The 19,120-nt window shown below is 32.6% G+C and overlaps 1 protein-coding gene across 1 annotated transcript in view; it reads right to left on the reverse strand.

Moving 5' to 3' along the window:
- Window positions 1–19,120, reverse strand: part of LOC148956440 (ALK tyrosine kinase receptor-like) — a 114,657-nt gene that overhangs the window by 26,683 nt on the left and 68,854 nt on the right. The window contains exons 4-5 of the mRNA XM_089090926.1: window positions 13,232–13,276; window positions 6,763–6,792 (exon numbers count right to left, since the gene is read on the reverse strand). Of these exons, the coding sequence (XP_088947052.1) occupies window positions 6,763–6,792; window positions 13,232–13,276 (75 nt within the window). The remainder of the gene's footprint in view (window positions 1–6,762; window positions 6,793–13,231; window positions 13,277–19,120) is intronic.

The raw sequence follows: 19,120 nt of genomic DNA on the forward strand, positions 1-19,120 counted from the left end.
CAGTTAGGAAATATAGTATCCTAAAATATGACGTATATAAGGATGCAGAAAATTTGTCATTTATCACAGAGGATAGCCATGTTCAAATATGGCACCATAGTGGTGATTGCAGACTTTATTTAGAAAAACGTTATAAAATGACTGCTTAGTTACAGTAACTGTAGTGGTTTCTACAAGTTTCAACTGTAGTAACAGTAACTTAGTTACAGTAACTGTATCAGAAATATACACATAGTGCTTCCTAGCTAGTTCAAAATCCATCAAAACTTACCCTTAAAAATGTAACTTAATATTATAAGTTGTTCCGTAGATATTGCTTTGTCAACTTTTTGAAAGTCCAAATGTGCATAGTTTGTTTTGATTTCGTTCAATATCCACCTAAATATACTCAAAAGGTTTCAGTTTAATACCCTTAGCTTGCGTAGTAACAATAGTTGTAGCAGCAATAGTAACAGTATGCATATAGCACCTTTGCTTTCTTAAACATCCCCTTTAACACGCGCTGAAAGTTTCAGCTTAATACCATCAACTCTTTCTGAAAGATTTCTAGGATGCAAATATTTTCTTTGAACACTGGCAAAGGGAAAGGGCACTGCATGGCAGTTTCTAAATTTTTGACTGTTTTCTCCTTAGTTACAGTTTCATGGCAGGCATGTCTTTTTACACATTTTTAATAAATTTATGTTAAAACGCATCTCTTTACTTTGTTTTTCACCATTTCCCATAGAAATAAGATACCTAATCATAGCTATTAGATAATTTTTTTCAAAGAAAATCTAAAACCAGTTACTACATTTCAAAACAAAGCCATAGAAATGTCAAAACTATTTTCTCATATCATGTTTTTACTCTGGTACTAGTGTTATTATTGTGAATTATTTATATTACTAAAATATTTGTTTTTTTTAACTTACTAACCATTTTTTTCATATAATTTAATGCTTATCTTAAAGAGAAAAAAGAAAAAGCTTTATTAAATTCGTCTATAAAACTAAAAATACACTGAATGACTAAGTTAATTTTTTAACTGCCTTCATGATCTCCATCTGCCACTCTAACTCTTAGTCATCTGGTTTGAGTATTCAGGTTTGTTTGATCTCTAGACCCAGTCTTTCTTCTTTTTTGAGCTTGATTTTGGCTTGTTAATGCATATATTTGTTGCCTACTAGAAGCTTGGGAACTTGGGATAACTGTTTGATTGTTGATGATAATTTCTTCACTAGGGGTAATAAAATCAGCATGATTCACCTCAGCATAGTTATATTGTTCGCTGCTAACTGCAGCATGTGAAACATCTTGATCAGGATATTTGGCAAAAAAAGGTGTTGTATAGTCCAAGGGATTCTGACCAGACACACCCCCTGCACGCTCTGAATAAATTTCTCCTGATACATTCTGATCTTGAATAGTTTTCCCTGTTGTCTTACGGTTCCTTGCAATTATATTTTAAGAAAGGAAGTTCATTCTTTGTACAAGCTTTTGTTCTTCTGCCTTTATGCTTATACTAGCACCAGATCCACTTAGAGATCTCCCTTGTTTCTTTAGGTGGACATAGTGATCTCTCAATTTCTCAAGCTCCTCCATCGTTTCATAAGCTCATTAACTAGAAAAAATATTAACTATTACTGAGCTTTTCAATTTTTCAACTTTAAACATATTCATTTTATAGCCCAATTTTTATTGCAGCTTATTCTTAAAAAATATTGAGAAAATTTAGTTCATTTTTCTCCTCAATAGCAGGAACTCCATAGCTGATTAATTCTATGCAGCAACAAAAAACGAATTTTCTGGAACAAAGAAAGTCAAGGACCCCTTAGAAAAGAAGTAAAATTTACTGTGCCTTACATCAAATTTCTTGAAACAAATACTTTTTCTACACCCAATTACAAAACATTTGCTATTGTACTAACTAAATTAATATCATTTCTTTGCTACTACAATACCTCAAGTGCATAAATACTCAATAGACTGTACTGTATTCCCATTTGTTTATCAAAGTTGAGTGTCACTTAAAACCTGTTGGTCATGGACCAAAACACAATGCATTTTCAGTGTTTTGATTAGAAGCTTTAAAATACAGCACAATTTGTTGTGTTTGCCACTTCTTCATGAATGAAAGATCAAGTTTTAAGGTTGGTTTGGGTCAAACTAAAGTTAGTCAAAATCAACTTTTACTTGAAGACAATATCCACACACAGGTGTTTGGGGAAATGACATTGTATTTACTATTTTCTTTTCTTTCGTTTTTCAAAGTTCATATTTTCGATGACATTTTCCTTCCTTTCAGACAAAGTTCTTGAATATTAACCATTACATAGATCTAATGACCAAAAATCATTCTTTGGTTAGTTTTATATTAGCTTTCCCCAAAAATAGTTAAAGCTAGCCCTACTGGGGTAGCTTAAAAACAATCTTTAGTAGACAAAGAGGGTGGTGAAATATGAAAGAAAGATTCTTTAAATCCATTTTGGCTATGTTTGTAGTAATTTGAAAAGTTCAAAATTTGCAACTCTTCTTATATCATACTATTCATTGATAATGAGTTAAAGTACTTGTAGCAAGAATTTTTTTTTTTTTTATAAGAGCAAGACATATCCTTCTGTTTTTGTTTCTTAGCACTCTGTTTGGCAAAAGATCTGTAGATTGTTGTAAATTTGTTTTTAGATATTATTTGTTTTTGCAATCAAAATGTACAATATTAGCAAATAAAGCATAATGAATCTCTGTAACTGTGTTATTTTCTGATTTAAAGGGGGTAAGCTTGTCAAAAGGATGGGGAGATTTATTCTTGGGCTGACTGGGCTCAAAATTTATTTTTAATGCTGCATATTCCTGCTATGCTTTCCTAATTTAAGTTTTACTAGCATTCTCACAAAAAATACATTCTACAATTGTTCAAGTTATTTTGTTTTAAAACTCAAGAAAATAAATTGCCTGAAATAAGTTTTAATCAGGCATGAAATTGTAGTGAGTCATAAGAAATGTCTAGGATTATGAAAAAAATTACAAGTAATTTTTATTAATTGAGTTTTTATACAAAAAAGAGAAAAAAGCACATATGTGGATATCCACATTTCTTTTAGGCTAAATGGACATAAAAGTACACATTTTAATAGGCCCTGCATACTTTACCAAACGCACTTTTATTGATTTCTTCACAGTACTAAACACAAAAATTATGCCACAGTAAGTGGAACAATGCAAGGATATTGGAAAAAGATACAGCTTTATTCAGCAAAAAAAGAACAGAAAACTATTTCTAAATATAAGCTTCACATGTTGGAAATGTAAATAAAGTGATGTCGTAAAAAAAAATAATAATTGAAAATATATACCCTATTGCCTATGCTATAAACAAAACTTTTCAGATTATTTTTGCTTGTAATATTTTTGTACTTATTTCTAATCAGAACTTAGGTCATATTGTACAATTTTATCATTTTAAGAGAAAACAAATAGCCCATGTTGAACCCAATCATTGGAAATGGCAGTACAATGCAAGGTAGCATTATAGATCAGCAGCTTCGTAGGAGAAAACGGCTTAATAAGCTTAAGAAATGACAATTAAATTCCTTATGTTATACTCTTCATGTATCCCATTTGTGTTTCTGGCAGTGCACCTTATCTCCCCTTAATGGACCTGGAAATATCCCTAAGATAGCCTATATAAAACTACTACATTGCCAAAGAAATTAACTTAAAGTCTTTATTTTTTCTCTATGGTCCGAAATCTTTTTCATTTGAGAGGATGTTGTGAAACTAGATCAAACTATCTATTTAAATATACCAAAGTAGGTTAGATCCTACCTGATCCTAATCTAAATTTATTTTTGCTTCAACCTCATAAAGAACATTTTAAATCCTGAGTTAAGTTAAAAATCTAATCTCTTAAATATTATTTTAAATGATTAACTGTACCTCATCAGGTTTTATTTTAACCTCAACCCCAAATAGAATTGAAAAACTAGCAACATTTGTCAAAGCATAGCCTATGCTAACCTAGGCCTACAAATAAAGACAGTCTATACTTACTATATTCTTTGCTGCTGATGAAAAACTTGGCTAAGACTTTCCAAAGAATTTAGTTTAAATTGCTTGTCCGTGAAAACAGGGTGCTTTGAGTTATATAACATTTTCTAGCTTGTACAAACTGAAATATTTTTTAGTTCCATTCTGCTTAAACGTAAACGTAAGAAGTTTCAATATTCTGGACTTCTTCCGTCAGAGCTCTAGCATTGCGTTTTGACTTACGGATACGTTAACGTAAGGTCTTACGGAGGGTTATGAGCCTTACGGAAGGCTTACGGAATCCAGTGTGAAGGGGAGAACGGAAAGCCAAAATTCAATGTGAAGGAACCTCAAACCCCAGCAATTTGACAACGAGTAGTAGTCAGGCATTGCACCAATCGAGTAGGAGCGGGTTGTCAAGTTTATCGGTGATATCGATTATGATGTCATTTTCGTCTGGGGAGTGACGAACATTGACCTCACGAAAGAATTATTTAAAAAAAAAATTATTTAATATAATATATTACATTTCAACAGTATATTGAATCTGTATTGATCTATTCAATGTAGGATGATCATATATCTAGATATCACCACTGGAGGGCAAGAGAAGTTGAGCTAATGGTATTCAGGCCCTTTGGATGTGGTATATGGATGACTATAAGTATCTCTATAAGAAGTGTCGATGTAAGCATTCATTCCCATGAAAATGATAATACAATCGATTCATTTACTAAATTTCTGGTAATTAGCCTGCAATTAAAACACACACATAGAATTTATTAACTATTTGAGACTATTCTATTTCGAGTCAATGTATTCAATTTTAACTTTTTTTTGTATTTAAATTAAAGCCGAAAAATTTTAATTGCAAATATTTTTTTTTTATCCGTACTTCTTTTGTAGATTAAGCATCAAATGGTGGCATCACCATCAAAATGGTGATGTAGAATTTTATGAGCCTAAGTCAACAAAGATTAAATATGTGATTTTTCTAATGAAGAAATTCATGCTTTAATTCCAACCTTTTTGTATTTAATTTGAAGCCAAGAAAATTTTCATTGCAAAATATTTATGGGTTTGTATCTTTTCTAAAATACCCTTAAAAATCACTTGTATCTTTTTTTGAAAATTCTCTTCAATTAAAATCTGTTTGCAATTATAAAAATTAGTTAGGCTATTAATTATGCAATTTAGTGCTATGTAATGACCACATGAATTCGTTTCTGATATCTCCATAGTCCAATGGACTGACAAATCCATAATCACCTCACAACTTGAGTTCTAAGGATTGTGCTGGATTTCTTAGGATTGTTCTGGATTTCTATGTTAAAATTCTTTTCTCGGCGCCTATGACTATATTAGTTTCAACTTTATTCCCACTCCAATGCTAAACAATTTCTTATAATAACTGCACTCCTCACTCGGTACTTGTATATTATAGTGACCACAGCCAAGAAGTGAAACTAGGTCAATCGAATCAATCGATTTATGAAGGATGAATATATGCTAGTCCTATTCTTTCATTTATATGATGTGGCGTGAGAGTCACCATTCCCTCAGGCTAACCTTTAGTTGGCAAGCGACTGAAATTTCAACCCTTTACCGGTTTGATTCAATTCAAATAAAAAATTTATTCCTATCATTTTTATTTGGTTTTATTTGGATATCCATGTCCTGAGTTAAGATCCTTCAGACCATTTAAATGCTGTACTATACTGAATACCATAATTTGGAACATTGACCAGCATAAATACAGGTAGCAAAAGGTATCTCATTTGCACAGTTTTTGGATGAACAATGACATGATTTATTCGCTCAGGGGCTCCACCTCCGTATAGTATACCATTTTGGTCGGGATATATCGTCTTCACGTCAGTTTATATGGTGTATGTCCCGAGTATTGGCGCTATTACTACTCCGGATGTCGGCGACATAAATCTACGAATTATTCTAAATACGACGGTCAAAATAACTATTAATGTACTTGTAAAAGGAAAAGTTCCAAGAAAAAAAAATTTATAACAAAAATATAATTAGTTATGATAAAATGTAATTAGTCCTCATCAGGCTTATTTAGTATATACCTAAGCCAATACACTGTAAAACGCAAGTGACAAAAGAGTGAGATCTATTTGGAAGAAAATTAAAGTATTTGCAAAACATTTGTACTTAACTTGTATATTCAGGAAAGGACCCTGTAATTTTTACAGAGCCCTTTCTTGATAGAGTCCTTTTAGTTTTTTTCTAATTCTTCAGACGTCAATATAATGGTTTATATTCTTGTTTGAGACATGAGATGAACTTAGAGAATCACAGAAACTACTACCACATACTTTCTCGAAGTTGCAGATCACAAAAAAACATCACAATAAAACATATATATTTTTTTGTGACGTAAGCGTATTTGGATCCCACAAAGAAAAAGTCAGTTTTATTTAAGTCATCTTCGGTTATCAGTTAATTTATTTATTACTGATTTTCGTTAAAAAATAAACATGTTTGAATGGAAACATAAACTGGTAGTCTAGAAAGAAAGAAAGTTGTTCTTTTAATTATCAATATCCTTAATTTAATATTTTAATTATACTTTTAATTATGTTATATAATTTAATTATATAATGTCTATTATTATATAATCATATTTAATGAATTCAACTTTATCAAAAAACAATACGAAACTTAGTAAACAAATAAGTAGCCATCCAAGAAGATATAAACCATTTAGTACAAATAAATATTTACAATACTTACGAGGAAAAGTATTTCCTGCATGTATGTTTTCTGAAAAAAAGAAGCATAATTACGAAATATCAAGTAAATATCAAGCTAAAATACAAACTAAGAGAGAAACACCTCCATCGACTTTTTTTTACCAACATGAAGGGGTTTTACAGCCTCCCCTCAGCGTTGGGTGGTAGTTATCATTTTTTCGTCCCTTTGTCTCCCTTTTCAAACTTTAAGGATTTTTTAACCACCTCCTACATTTCTCTTCGCAATTTTGCCCTTTTTTTCTTTTGATAAGCGGCTGAATTGCGAAGATTAGTCTAATGTCTACAATTTATGATATGTGTATGAAAAAAAAAGAAAAAAAAGCCAAAGAATAATAATTTTTCACTTTTTTTCTAGTAAAAAATAGAAATAAAAAAGTGCTCCAGTGACCAACCCCACATCAATCATCTCATAAAAACACAAATGTCGAGTAAATTAATGGGTTTCGGAAATGGTAAGCTGGGTAAATTTAATGAATTAAGGAAACGACAGCTAAACTTCAACGTAAAGAACCCACCTAAAATTACAGGCAACACGTTTTACACGTTGTTACCTCCCATCATCCAAAGCGTTCCGGAATTTTCTAATCTTGTACAAGTTAATGCAATATGAGCTTCTTTTCATTTATTTTCCCATTCTAGATAAAAAAAAATAAAAATAAAAAAACTGAAAAACTAAGAAAAATCAAGCATCTGCCCAGCTGACATCCAATTTACCCTTATTAGTGGTGCCAGTGACTTTTAAAAAGTTAGTGGTAACGAACGGTAGGTAATAAGAGAATGGGACTTATAGTACCGTAACCTAAGATCCCAAAATATGGAGTTTTGAAAATAATTGACGTTTTAGAACCATAAATTTTTTTGCTGACTCCAAACGTACAAAAGTTGTTAAATTTAAATTTACCCGTTTAGAGCTGCGAGGGGGAGAAAATTTTTCTGATTCTCGAAGGAGGGAGGAAAAAAAACCAAAATGGCAAGTGATCTTGGTGAAAATCATACCATATAATTTAGCATCAAGAGAGCCATATAGTAGAGGATTCAACATCCTATTTACGTAACGTGGAAATCCTTTTTTCTTCCAGAACAATGGTTACGGATGGGTGTTCATTTGTCTGTTGGTGTTTTGATTTTCGCAGGGGTTATCATATCAAGCCAATAGACCTAAAAAGTGGGAAGAGGGCTCGTTTGAACGGAAATTAAAAGTTCTAGTGCCTTCTCTAAGTATACATAAAGATCTTGCCGTCTAAAAATAGAATTGTCTGCCATTTATGGCGCCAAAGGACGATTCTGCCACAAAGAGGACTAAGTTCAAATCGGCTGAAAATTCTGATACACCTATTAAATTTAGAAGTTTTGAAAAACTATTTACTGAAAGTTTTAGTTTCAGAGAAATTAATTTTACACAGTGGCGTACAGAAATCCTTTTTTTCTGCTAGGAAATAGTCAGCCTTGTCAGTTTTATTTAAGGTTAGATGGGAACAGGCTAGGTTAGGTTTCTAACCCATTCCTGAGACTTACAGCCTAATTTAACATAACCAAATCTAATTTTAATTTCTTCCATCAAACCTTGCATACGACTAACAAATGACTGGTAAAGCTGAATGAATTTAAGCAGAGAAAAGGGAATTTTGGACATTCACCGGTAAATGTCGGCATTTGCCAGATTTCGGTCTTCCACCATGACATATATATTAAACAATTGGTGATAACGAGCTGTAAGGAGAAAGTCATGCTTATAGTAACAATCCCTCTATAAAAAGGAGTTTTGATAATAAGAATATGGTCAATACACAAAAAAAATGATTTTTTACGGTAATTCCAAAGACGTAAAATTCACTAAGTTACCCAACAAAACTTACGAGTCAGAGAAAATGTGCCCAATTTTCGATAAAGAGGAAAAGCAACCCAAAAATGGCGATTGATTTAGATGAGAATTACACGATCGAATTCAGCATTCAAGAAAACTTTACTATAGAGGTTCCACACCCTTATCTATTCAAATGTGAAATTTTATAATTATTTTTTCGAGAAGGATAACCAAAAATGCGTGTTCTGTTTTTTTTTTTCCAGCAGTGTAACCCTATCGAACCACTTGTCCTAGTATATCGGAAGAAGAACCAGTAGAACAAAAATGAAAGTTCTGTTGACCTATTAATCAGAAAAATTTGTTCTGAAAGAAAGTTTAATTTTCTACCATTCTGTAGCGTAATGCGAAAATTTTAAATAGCTATTGAACCAATGGTAAAATGCTATGGAATGAAAATTCCTGGACAGTCACTTGATTTAAATTTATCAAAAAACCTTATGTTAAGCTTTCCAGTATCAGAAACAGTAATACATCACGCTGGCGTATTCAATCCTAAAGGTACAGTTACAGATGAGAATTACACGATCGAATTCAGCATTCAAGACAAATTTACTATAGAGGTTCCACACCCTTATCCACTCAAATGTGAAATTTTATAATTATTTTTTCGAGAAGGATAAACAAAAATGCGTGTTCTGTTTGTTTGTTTTTTCCAGCAGTGTAACCCTATCGAACCACTTGTCCTAGTATATTGGAAGAAGAACTAGTAGAACAAAAATGAAAGTTCTGTTCACCTATTAATCAGAAAAATTTGTTCTGAAAGAAAGTTTAATTTTCTACCATTTTGTAGCGTAATGCGAAAATTTTAAAAAGCCATTGAACCAATGGTAAAATGCTATGGAATGAGAATTCCTGGACAGTCACTTGATTTAAATTTATCAAAAAACCTTATGTTAAGCTTTCCAGTATCGGAAACAGTAATACATCACGCTGGCGTATTCAATCGTAAAGATACAGTTACTCTCACAAAATAAACCGTTAATATAAACTTTTCTTTTAAGATTCATTTAACTAAGTTTATACATTTTAGAATTGATAAAATTATGTAGAATGTTATATGATTATCCATAACCCGTCATTGAAAACGGCCAGAGGATCTTTGTGTAAGTAGAAGGAGTGTGCCTAAAACCTAAAAAAAAAAAATGGTTTTATGCTCAATTCCCTAAATTCCAGTGAGCGTTCAGATAAAAAGGAATAGAATTTGGGGAGATAATTAGAAACTGACTTATAATTAAGTCCTCTTTACTCTCCAAATATTTAAGTCTCCTCCCTTAATATTGGGGCTGGGGAGATGATAACCTTCCCCTTGTGACAATTATTATTTATGTATTTTAAAAGATTTCATTGATATGCCTAACAGCACAGAGGTGGAAAAGTGAAGTTAGGGTATCATGAGCATTGCAAAAAAAATTTTGGAGGGGAAAGGGGCGTGTAATCGCTACCAGGGGCTTTGTTTTACCAAATATGAAGGCCGTATCCAGGGGGGGGGGGTTACCCGTTTTCAACCCCCCCCCCCCGAAATTTTTGACCGAGTCGAAAATTAGTCTAAAAAATACCTGTAAAGACAAAACCTTACCAGAAAAAAAATATGTTTCCACACTAAATCCTATTGCATTTTGTGGGTTAACGGTTCTGATCAGCTTACGCAATTAGGTAACCTTAGGTAACCCCATGTTCACCTGACCTTGCATAGTAAATTAGGGTTAATAATATGCGCTCTGATCAGCTTACGCAATTAGGTAACCCCATGTTCATCTGACCTTGCATAGTAAATTAGGATTAATGGGCGCTCAAGGTATGGTATAAGAGAGTGCAAGATTGTCAGTTCAGTTCAGTTCAATTTCGGACTTGGCTAAGAGAAGAGCGATTTTCAACATGAAGAGGAAGTGTGACATTACGTGGTTTTTCGCGCCCAAGCGGACCAGGGATGTTTCTGACAGCGGTATTAGCGGGACGTCTGCGGAGCATTCATCTACACCTCTGGATCTGAAGGGCACTGGAGCAATCGTTGAAGCTTCTGAATCACGCACACTGGAACCAACCACGACGCAACACGCACTTGCACCAACCCAGTCTTTGTCGTTGTTTGCAAATGACATCGGTCGTTTTGTCAACAAATCATCCAGTCTCGATTCAAATTCTAAGCTTCGTTTGCTGAAGAGCCCTTGGACTCCAGATGTCTCCTACATTTTTCCAGTGTCCGAAAAATGGAAGCTGATGTTTCAGTTAACTTGGCTCGCTCGTTTCAGTTGGTTGTCCTACTCTCCGTTTGAGGATGCTGCTTTTTGCAGATTTTGCGTTCTGTTCTCGTCAGAGACAGCTGGCAAAGGCTACCACCAGCGCTTGGGGAATCTAGTCACCAAACCATTCAGGAACCGGAAGGATGCGATAGAGTGCTTCACAGTTCACCAACAAGCACAGTTTCATAGAAACTGCATCGTATCGGCAGAAAACTTCATTTCTGTCTCGGAAAAAAGGCAGGACAATATCGTGTATCAACTAGACGTGCTGAGGAAAGCGCAGGTTCAACAAAACTGCCACAAGCAGCAACCAAATGTTGATATAGTGATAGTTTGTGAGTAGCAACAGCTTGCATTTTGTGATAACAACGATTCTAGCCCAATTTTCGTCTTGGATTCAGAACCTTTTCACAATGATGGCAACTTCCGAGCACTACTGCGGCTGAGGGCGAGACACGGTGACGATATATATATATATATATATATATATATATATATATATATATATATATATTCTACACTCACAAAAATTCCAACTTGAGTGTAAAAAGCTAGGGCTGATGAAGGGACATCCCCCTCATAAATGGAATAATTCGTGTTGGTTTTAAGTTTTGATGTTGCATTAACTTTCAATTGAAAAAATACGTTCTTTTAGCTTCTGACGTATTTAATTTATGATCGTTTTTCAATCATGCTAGGATATTTCCTCTCCCGTGTAAAATTTCTCCTGAAACAATCCCCCCCGAATCCGCCCCCTGAAAAATTTTTCCCACAGAAAATCACCTAAAAATATCCATACATTTCTGGATAACAAATACTATGTGTAAATAATGGACGAAGTTTAAAACTTACAGCCCTTTGGCTCTGGAGGGGATCTGTTATCCAAGAGGCCTAGTTATTTTACTTTCAAACTTAGCTGAACAAATGGTTGTCTCAAAATTTTGTCTGTGAGTAAACAAGAGGCATGAAAGAGGGGGCTAGTTGCCCTCCAATATTTTTGATCGTTTAAAAAGAGCACTATAAATTTTGATTTATGGTCGAATAAGCCCTCTTATGATGTTTGAGAACGATTTCTTGATGAAATCCCTTGGAAAATATAAACAAACAAACAAACGCACATCTGTTATCTTTGTTCTTGCAAAAAGATACAAAATTTTACATTTTTGTAGATAGAAGCTTGGACCCTCTGCTGTAGAAATCTCTGATGTACTAAATCTGATGGTTTGAGTTTCATTAAGATTGTTTGGCTTTTTTGGTGTTTTCTCCCCTTTTTCAAAAATCATGCAAATTTTCTCAGAATCGTAGCTTCTGACGGGTAAAGTTAAACTTAATAAGCAATACACATTTTGAGTTATCATAAAAGTCTTATGTATCGATTGATATCAAAATCCTGTTCTTTAGAGTTTTGGCTATTATTGGGCCGAGTCGCCCTTTACTCAGTTTTGTTTTTACCACGAACTGTTAGACAAATGAAAACCTGCTGGCTCTCATTGGAACCAATGGCATAAATGGTAAAGTCTCCAAGTTTCAAAACTGTTTAAAGTGAAGTACACAGCTTTCTTACCTGAGAAAAAAGTAAAAATTTTGTCTTCAAACAACATTACTTGCCACTTGAAAAAAATAATGAGGGTTAAAATGAATCTACTGAACTAGGCAAAATTTCCGAAGCCAATTCACCACGTGAATATACAAGCAAAGAAATAATAAATCTGCTTCTTCATTTTACTCTTATAAAATCAACAATTTGTTTTCTACAAACTCAAAACAGTGACATAGAGTAGAATAAAAAACATATTTCTAGGAAGACCTAAAATAATTTTGATTTCCATCTCCTAGAAGAGCCCTTAGATCCAGCTAACAATCAAAACAAAATCTTTGCCTCACTAATATAGGGCCTCACTTTCCCCGCTCTAGATGCTTCGTATTATTTACGTCTCTCAGCTTCCATGTTATTTCACCTGTAGATGTGGAGACCAAAATTGAGAACATAAAATGTAAGGTGCTTATCTAATAGACAATCTTATATAACTAAAAGACACCTTTCCCGACAATCCTTAGAAATTCTTGCTCTTAGTTTTTAACAAAAGTACCTATACTGTTAATATCCTGATCTGCTAGATATTAAGTTTTATTAACTCTGTAAAAAAAAGAAAGAAAGAAAGCAAATTTGTTGGTGTCCAACCAAAATTATACTTGTTCCCGTTTTCTCCAAATTAAATGAAAGTATTTTATGTAAAGGGTTGAAAGTAAAGATAATCCCAGTACCTTTTTCCTAATATCGATCACAATACCCTTTGGTATAAATAGTAAAATACCTTTTCATAAAAATAAAGAAAGGAACTTACTCCACGAACTATAATTGTAGCCACGTAAATGCTCCTCATTTACACCTATAAACAAAATTATAGTTAACAAGTTGTTAAACAAACAATTTCCTTAAGGCATGTGTGTACTTGAGAAACATTTGCTAGTTTGAAAAGTTGTTGTGTTTGCTGAGAGAAACATTAGTGAATGGATCTTTAGTCAAAAAAAGCTATCGGAAAATGTTTTTAAGCTCCAAATTCCAGCTCATCCCTAATTCTAGGGCTTATAAATACATTTGCTTTTCTTAAACCCTAGTCTTTGCTAAGATAATTCCAAAGATTTGGGCTGAACTATAAACAGATATATTTTTTTAATGTTTTTTAGCCTCGTAAACACATTTGTATACCTTACTTTATAATAAAGAGAGACTTCTGCGAGTTTCATTGACACAACAAAACAACTTTCGAAGGCAGCGAAGACACCTTCAACTAGACATTATAAAGTATTTTAAATTATAAACACAATATGAGTAGGGAGCACCCTTCCGTTTATCATGGCACTATACACGTAAATAGGGAGTATGTAGTCCTTCAGTCCCAAGGTTAAGGTAATGGGAAAACCCAGGGATGTTTTTGTCAGCAAAGGATGACCTTGAGGCAATCCTAGTTACTGAAATAATTTGTCAGCAACGTAATGTTTCGAGGAAAACCCTTATTGTTATTGTTGATTTTTGAATTAGAGGTCAATAGGAGAAAAACTAATGGTCTTGGAAATGCCCTATATAAAGTAAAATAAAAATAATGATAGAATCAGAAATTGAATAGACATTGAAATAGTGTTGACTTTGAAACTGAATAGACTTTGAATAGTTTGAAACAGCGAATTAAATAACTTAAGTGAGAAAATGTCTGAGAAAAGGAAATGTAGTGATCCTTTAAGAACGGCGAGTAAAGTTTTTTTGCATTATTTTAATTAATATGGATGGACAGAGATAGCTTTTATGACAGTTTTGTTTTATTAAAACACATTTACAAATTATCTAGTTATTATAATGAATTGGTATAGACCAGGAGTGGCCAAGCCGCGGCCCGCGGGCCGCATGTGGCCCACCGTAGACATTTTTTGGCCATCGAGATTCATCACACTTTTATATTCTGTGCCCTCATGATGCATGCACATCTTGGAACATTAAAGATTCGATGTTTCACTCTTAACAATATTGTTTATCGATGTATATAGTCCACGTATTATATTATTATGTTGTATAGCCCAAGTGTTATCAATGTATCATGTTATGCAAGTAGAGTTATAAAAACGGTGATTTAGATTCAATCACATGCTTTGAGTCGAGTCTGATGGTTAAGTCTTGGAAGATGTTTACAGCGATTTTATCAGTTACGAGAAGAAATTTTTTATGTTTATGAGTGACAAACAGAGGTCCATGGCAGAATTAAGAAATGGTGAATGGTTATCGGATTTATGCTTTTTAGTGGATATTGTCAACAAACTGAATGAAATAAATATATCGTTGCAACGAAAAGATAACCTCATAGTCGATACAATTAATCACATCAGAGCATTTGAGAAGAAATTGTTGTTATTCAAATCACTATGGATATTTAATAATGCTTACCACTCTCCATTGTTGAAAGAATTAAAAAAATCAAAATATAACAATTATCAAATATGCGAAAGAAATAAGGAAACTTGCAGATACTTTTGAAAGCCGATTCAATAATTTAGAGTTGAAAAATACCCCAAAATATTTGAAATATAGCCTATTCATCTCCTTTTCATATTGAAATTGAGTGTGTCCCAGGATATCTCCAAATGGATCTGATTGACATACAGAACAATAACGAATTAAAACGCATGTTTGAAAATTCGGAATCAAAAATAGATTCTTTTTTATATTTACGTCAAAAAAGAAAAATTATGCAATTTAAGAAATTTCGCACAAAAAGTTGTTAGCGATTTTGGTTCAGCTCACACCTACGAATGGTTTTTTTTTTCTAAAATGAAATTAACCAAACACAAGACACGCAAAAAGCATAACGGACGCTAACTTTCAGCACCAATCATGATGTGCAAATTCCTAAATTAAGATAGACTTGCAAAAGTTAAGTGAAAAAGGGGCGAAACAAATATCGCTCTAGTAAAATAAATATTTTTTCTATGATTTAATTTTTCTACTTCTTTATTTTTTTTTTTAGTGTTATACATTTTTTACAATGTGCATTTAGTATCATTATTGTTATTACATTATCTATGTTTGTATGTAAAAATAATAGTAAACATAATTAATGAAAATTAATTATTTTTCAATTTGTTACTCCAGAAAATATCTATAATAGGTCTAAATATAATATTGGTATATATCATTTTATATGTGGCCCGCGGAATTATGATATATTTCTAAAGTGGCCCACACGATAATTTGGGTTGGCCACCCCTGGTATAGACTTTAAAATTACATAATATTTCCAGTGAAAAACTACCCCCCCCCCACCCTTTTTCCTTGTATTTTGAGATATATGTAAAATTCTATTTTAGCTACTTTTGGTTATCTTGAAAGGGTTGGGTTAGAAAAATGAAACGTTCAGGGATGGGTCTACGGAAAAAGTTTTTTGGATCATACATAATGAGTAATATTGTAAGGAAAAGATAACAAACATCCTCATATCCTATCAGTTGAGAGTTGGATGGGTGACTGAATTTAAAACTTGATTTTGACAATTTTTACTTAACAATGTCAAATATGGTAATTTAGAATGTTGTAATTTAAAAGCTTCCATGATCTAAAAAGTCAAATTACCCCCACCTAACTCTACAATAGCTATATGATCCTCAGAGACGATTGCCAGTCACCAGTGACTCTCTTTACCCAATCTATTCATAATATTTGTAACTATATTTAATTTACTGAAGGTTCGCTAGCTACCCATATCCATATAGAATGTTGTAATTTAAAAGCTTCCATGATCTAAAAAGTCAAATTACCCCCACCTAACTCTACAATAGCTATATGATCCTCAGAGACGATTGCCAGTCACCAGTGACTCTCTTTACCCAATCTATTCATAATATTTGTAACTATATTTAATTTACTGAAGGTTCGCTAGCTACCCATATCCGGGGGGGGGGGCAGAAAACATTTCTTGATTGAGAAGGAGGCAGGGGGACGATCGTATATAAATAAAACATGGTTATAGTGGTACTATTATCTACCTACATACATATAAATTCCTTAGTTATTATAATTAATTGCCATAGACTGTAAGACTACATAGTTTTCTTTAGGAAAGAATTATCCTTTTATTTTCAAATATATGCTCTACCCCTCCCCCTTTTTTCTATTTTTTTTATAAACTATTAATTGAGTTCCTTATTGAGTGTTATTTTTGGATTCAGGGTGACATTCTTAACCTAAAGATATAAATTTATGACATACTAATCTTATTAGTGAGTTATCCCAGATTGAGATGTAAATAAATTTTTATATTCCTCGCTAAACGAACATTTATTATTTTTTTGTATAGTTTAATTTTTTATAACATAAAATTTATTTAGGTTCAGTTCCTTGTTTTTACTTAAATAAAGAGGTTCAAACGAGGGCAACTTGACACTGCAAACCTTTTACGAAACACAACTTAAACTAGATTGACAAATCCAACCCGTTCTGGTATTACATGCAATTTATTTTTTTGTAGGAAGAGGAGGGGCGCGAATAAAATTTATTTTTGAAGACAGTTATATAATAGGTAAATAATTCAACTGGTAGTAACAAATATCAGAGGTAATGCATACATAGGATGCTACTTAAGACAACTAAAGTTATTTTAAATTATATTTTTTCATTGGCTTTATTTTTGACAAACACTCAATTCCTGTCATTGGAGTTGAATATAAACCATATCAATGATTTTTTCTTAGACGAGGGGGGAGAGGCTGCTTAACAACGTTGGTAACAGTATTTTTTTAAGTGTCAAGAAGACGTTAACTATACTTGTAACAAATAATTAAGTTTTCCTATTTTTCATTTTTATTCTAGATTCATATTTGGGACTGAGAATTTTCTTGGATTTACTATTTCTAAGTCTAAATATTTGAAATAACTAAATTAACATCATCTAGGAATCTCCATTTTGCTTGTAGTTTTTTGATGCTTGGGGAGCACCTCCCTTAAGCGAGGAGGAAGAAGCCCTATTTATAAAGTTTCTTAAAAGAATTGAAAAATGGAATATTTTCGTTAATAATTGGGAGCATGATGCTCAAAGTATCTTCCTTGATTTAGAAACGTTCCCTTTCTAAATGCTTTTATGCACTGTTTTTTAATATTTAACTCCACAGTGCTTATTCTATGTAAATATTTTGTTGTTTTTTTTCTAAGTGTTTTTTAAATTGTGATATTTTTTGAATTGATTACAAATATAGTGTATTTATTGTAGAAATAAAAAAACATGCATTATTCTAATTTCCTTGTTCTTGAACACCGTACTATCAATGATAGGGAAATTTTTACTATATTCGTAACTAGCGCGAGGGGGAGGGTCAATTTCCTTGGTTTTCCTTTAAAAAAATATTGTTTCTAGTTTTCTTATCTTTTCTTGTACTGCTCTTGTTGTTCTATTCTTCTGGTTTCGTATTGCTTTCGTTTTTATTATTTTGTTCTTCTAGTATAAATGAACAAATTAATCTTAAAAGTAATAAAGCTTTAATTAAATATTTGAATCAAAATTTAAAAAAAAAAAAAACACAAAACACAAGATTATGGTTACTGTCTCCTTCCCTAACTGTAAAAGTTTAAAACCTAATGCGTCAGTGGCGCTTTACTGAAAATAAATTATATTACAAATAGTTTTCTTACGTACTTATTAGAACATTGAAAATAAAAATGAAATTACAGCATAATGAAATTTTTAAATGATGTGCTTTTCAGCACCTGTTACTAAAAAAAAGTGAACCCCAGGTACAAATTGAAATATACTCCTCAGATTCCTATTCAGGACGTTTTTTGGGGGGAGGGCGCATTTTTATCGGATGGAAAGTACAAAATATACTTAAAGACATTAAGAATATGAAATTCATTACTCTCTCCTCTCCCTCTCTCCAAAATAGCTATATTATGCTCAGAGACGTTTGCCAGTAACCAGTGACTTTCTTCGGCTAAGCTAGCCATAAAATTATTAATTACATTTAATTTACTGTAGGTTCACTATCTATCCATATCCAGGAGGGGAGGGGGGAGGGCAGAAACCATTAATTAGAGCATTTATACTTCCAAATCGACTAAATATCGACAATACGATAGATAAATATAAAAATAGTTTTAAAGAAAGAGGGAGAGTTAGAAACAAAATGTGACCCCTCTTTATTGCCAGGAATAGGCTTTTTCTGTTCTATGCTTTTATCTTGAAATAAAATAGCAATGTACATCCGAATAACGATAAGACTATATATTATGCAGGAGGAGAGCTGTATCCCCTTCCTCTAGGCCATACAGACTTTGGGGGATGCTCGTTCAATCAGAAAATCAGACTCAAAGTACTTTTATTTAAGTCAAAAGTGATTGGAGAATAACCAGATATGTTCAAAGATCCTTTTTGATTAAGACCTTACATATACAGTTATAACGATAGAGTAATTTCAGATTTTCTAATATATGTTGCAAGTGTTTACGATACACTATATAGGTAAAGAATAAGCCAATTATAAGAAAAAAAAACAAATTTGAGGGGCTGCAACAGACTCCTACCATTTCTATAGGCATAATTATAGAGACTTAAGGACAATCCAAAGTGCCTGGGAATCCTTGCTATGTAAGTTGGTAACTTGCTTGACTACCAAAGTGCTTGGGGAATCTATGTTACGTATCTTTGTAGCTTACCTAGCTATCAAAGTGCATTTAAAATCCTTTTATCTAAGTTGGT

Source organism: Artemia sp. Qi Xiang Cuo, chromosome 1 (assembly GCF_049724085.1).
Source record: "Artemia sp. Qi Xiang Cuo chromosome 1, ASM4972408v1, whole genome shotgun sequence".
Lineage (NCBI taxonomy): Eukaryota > Metazoa > Arthropoda > Branchiopoda > Anostraca > Artemiidae > Artemia > Artemia sp. Qi Xiang Cuo.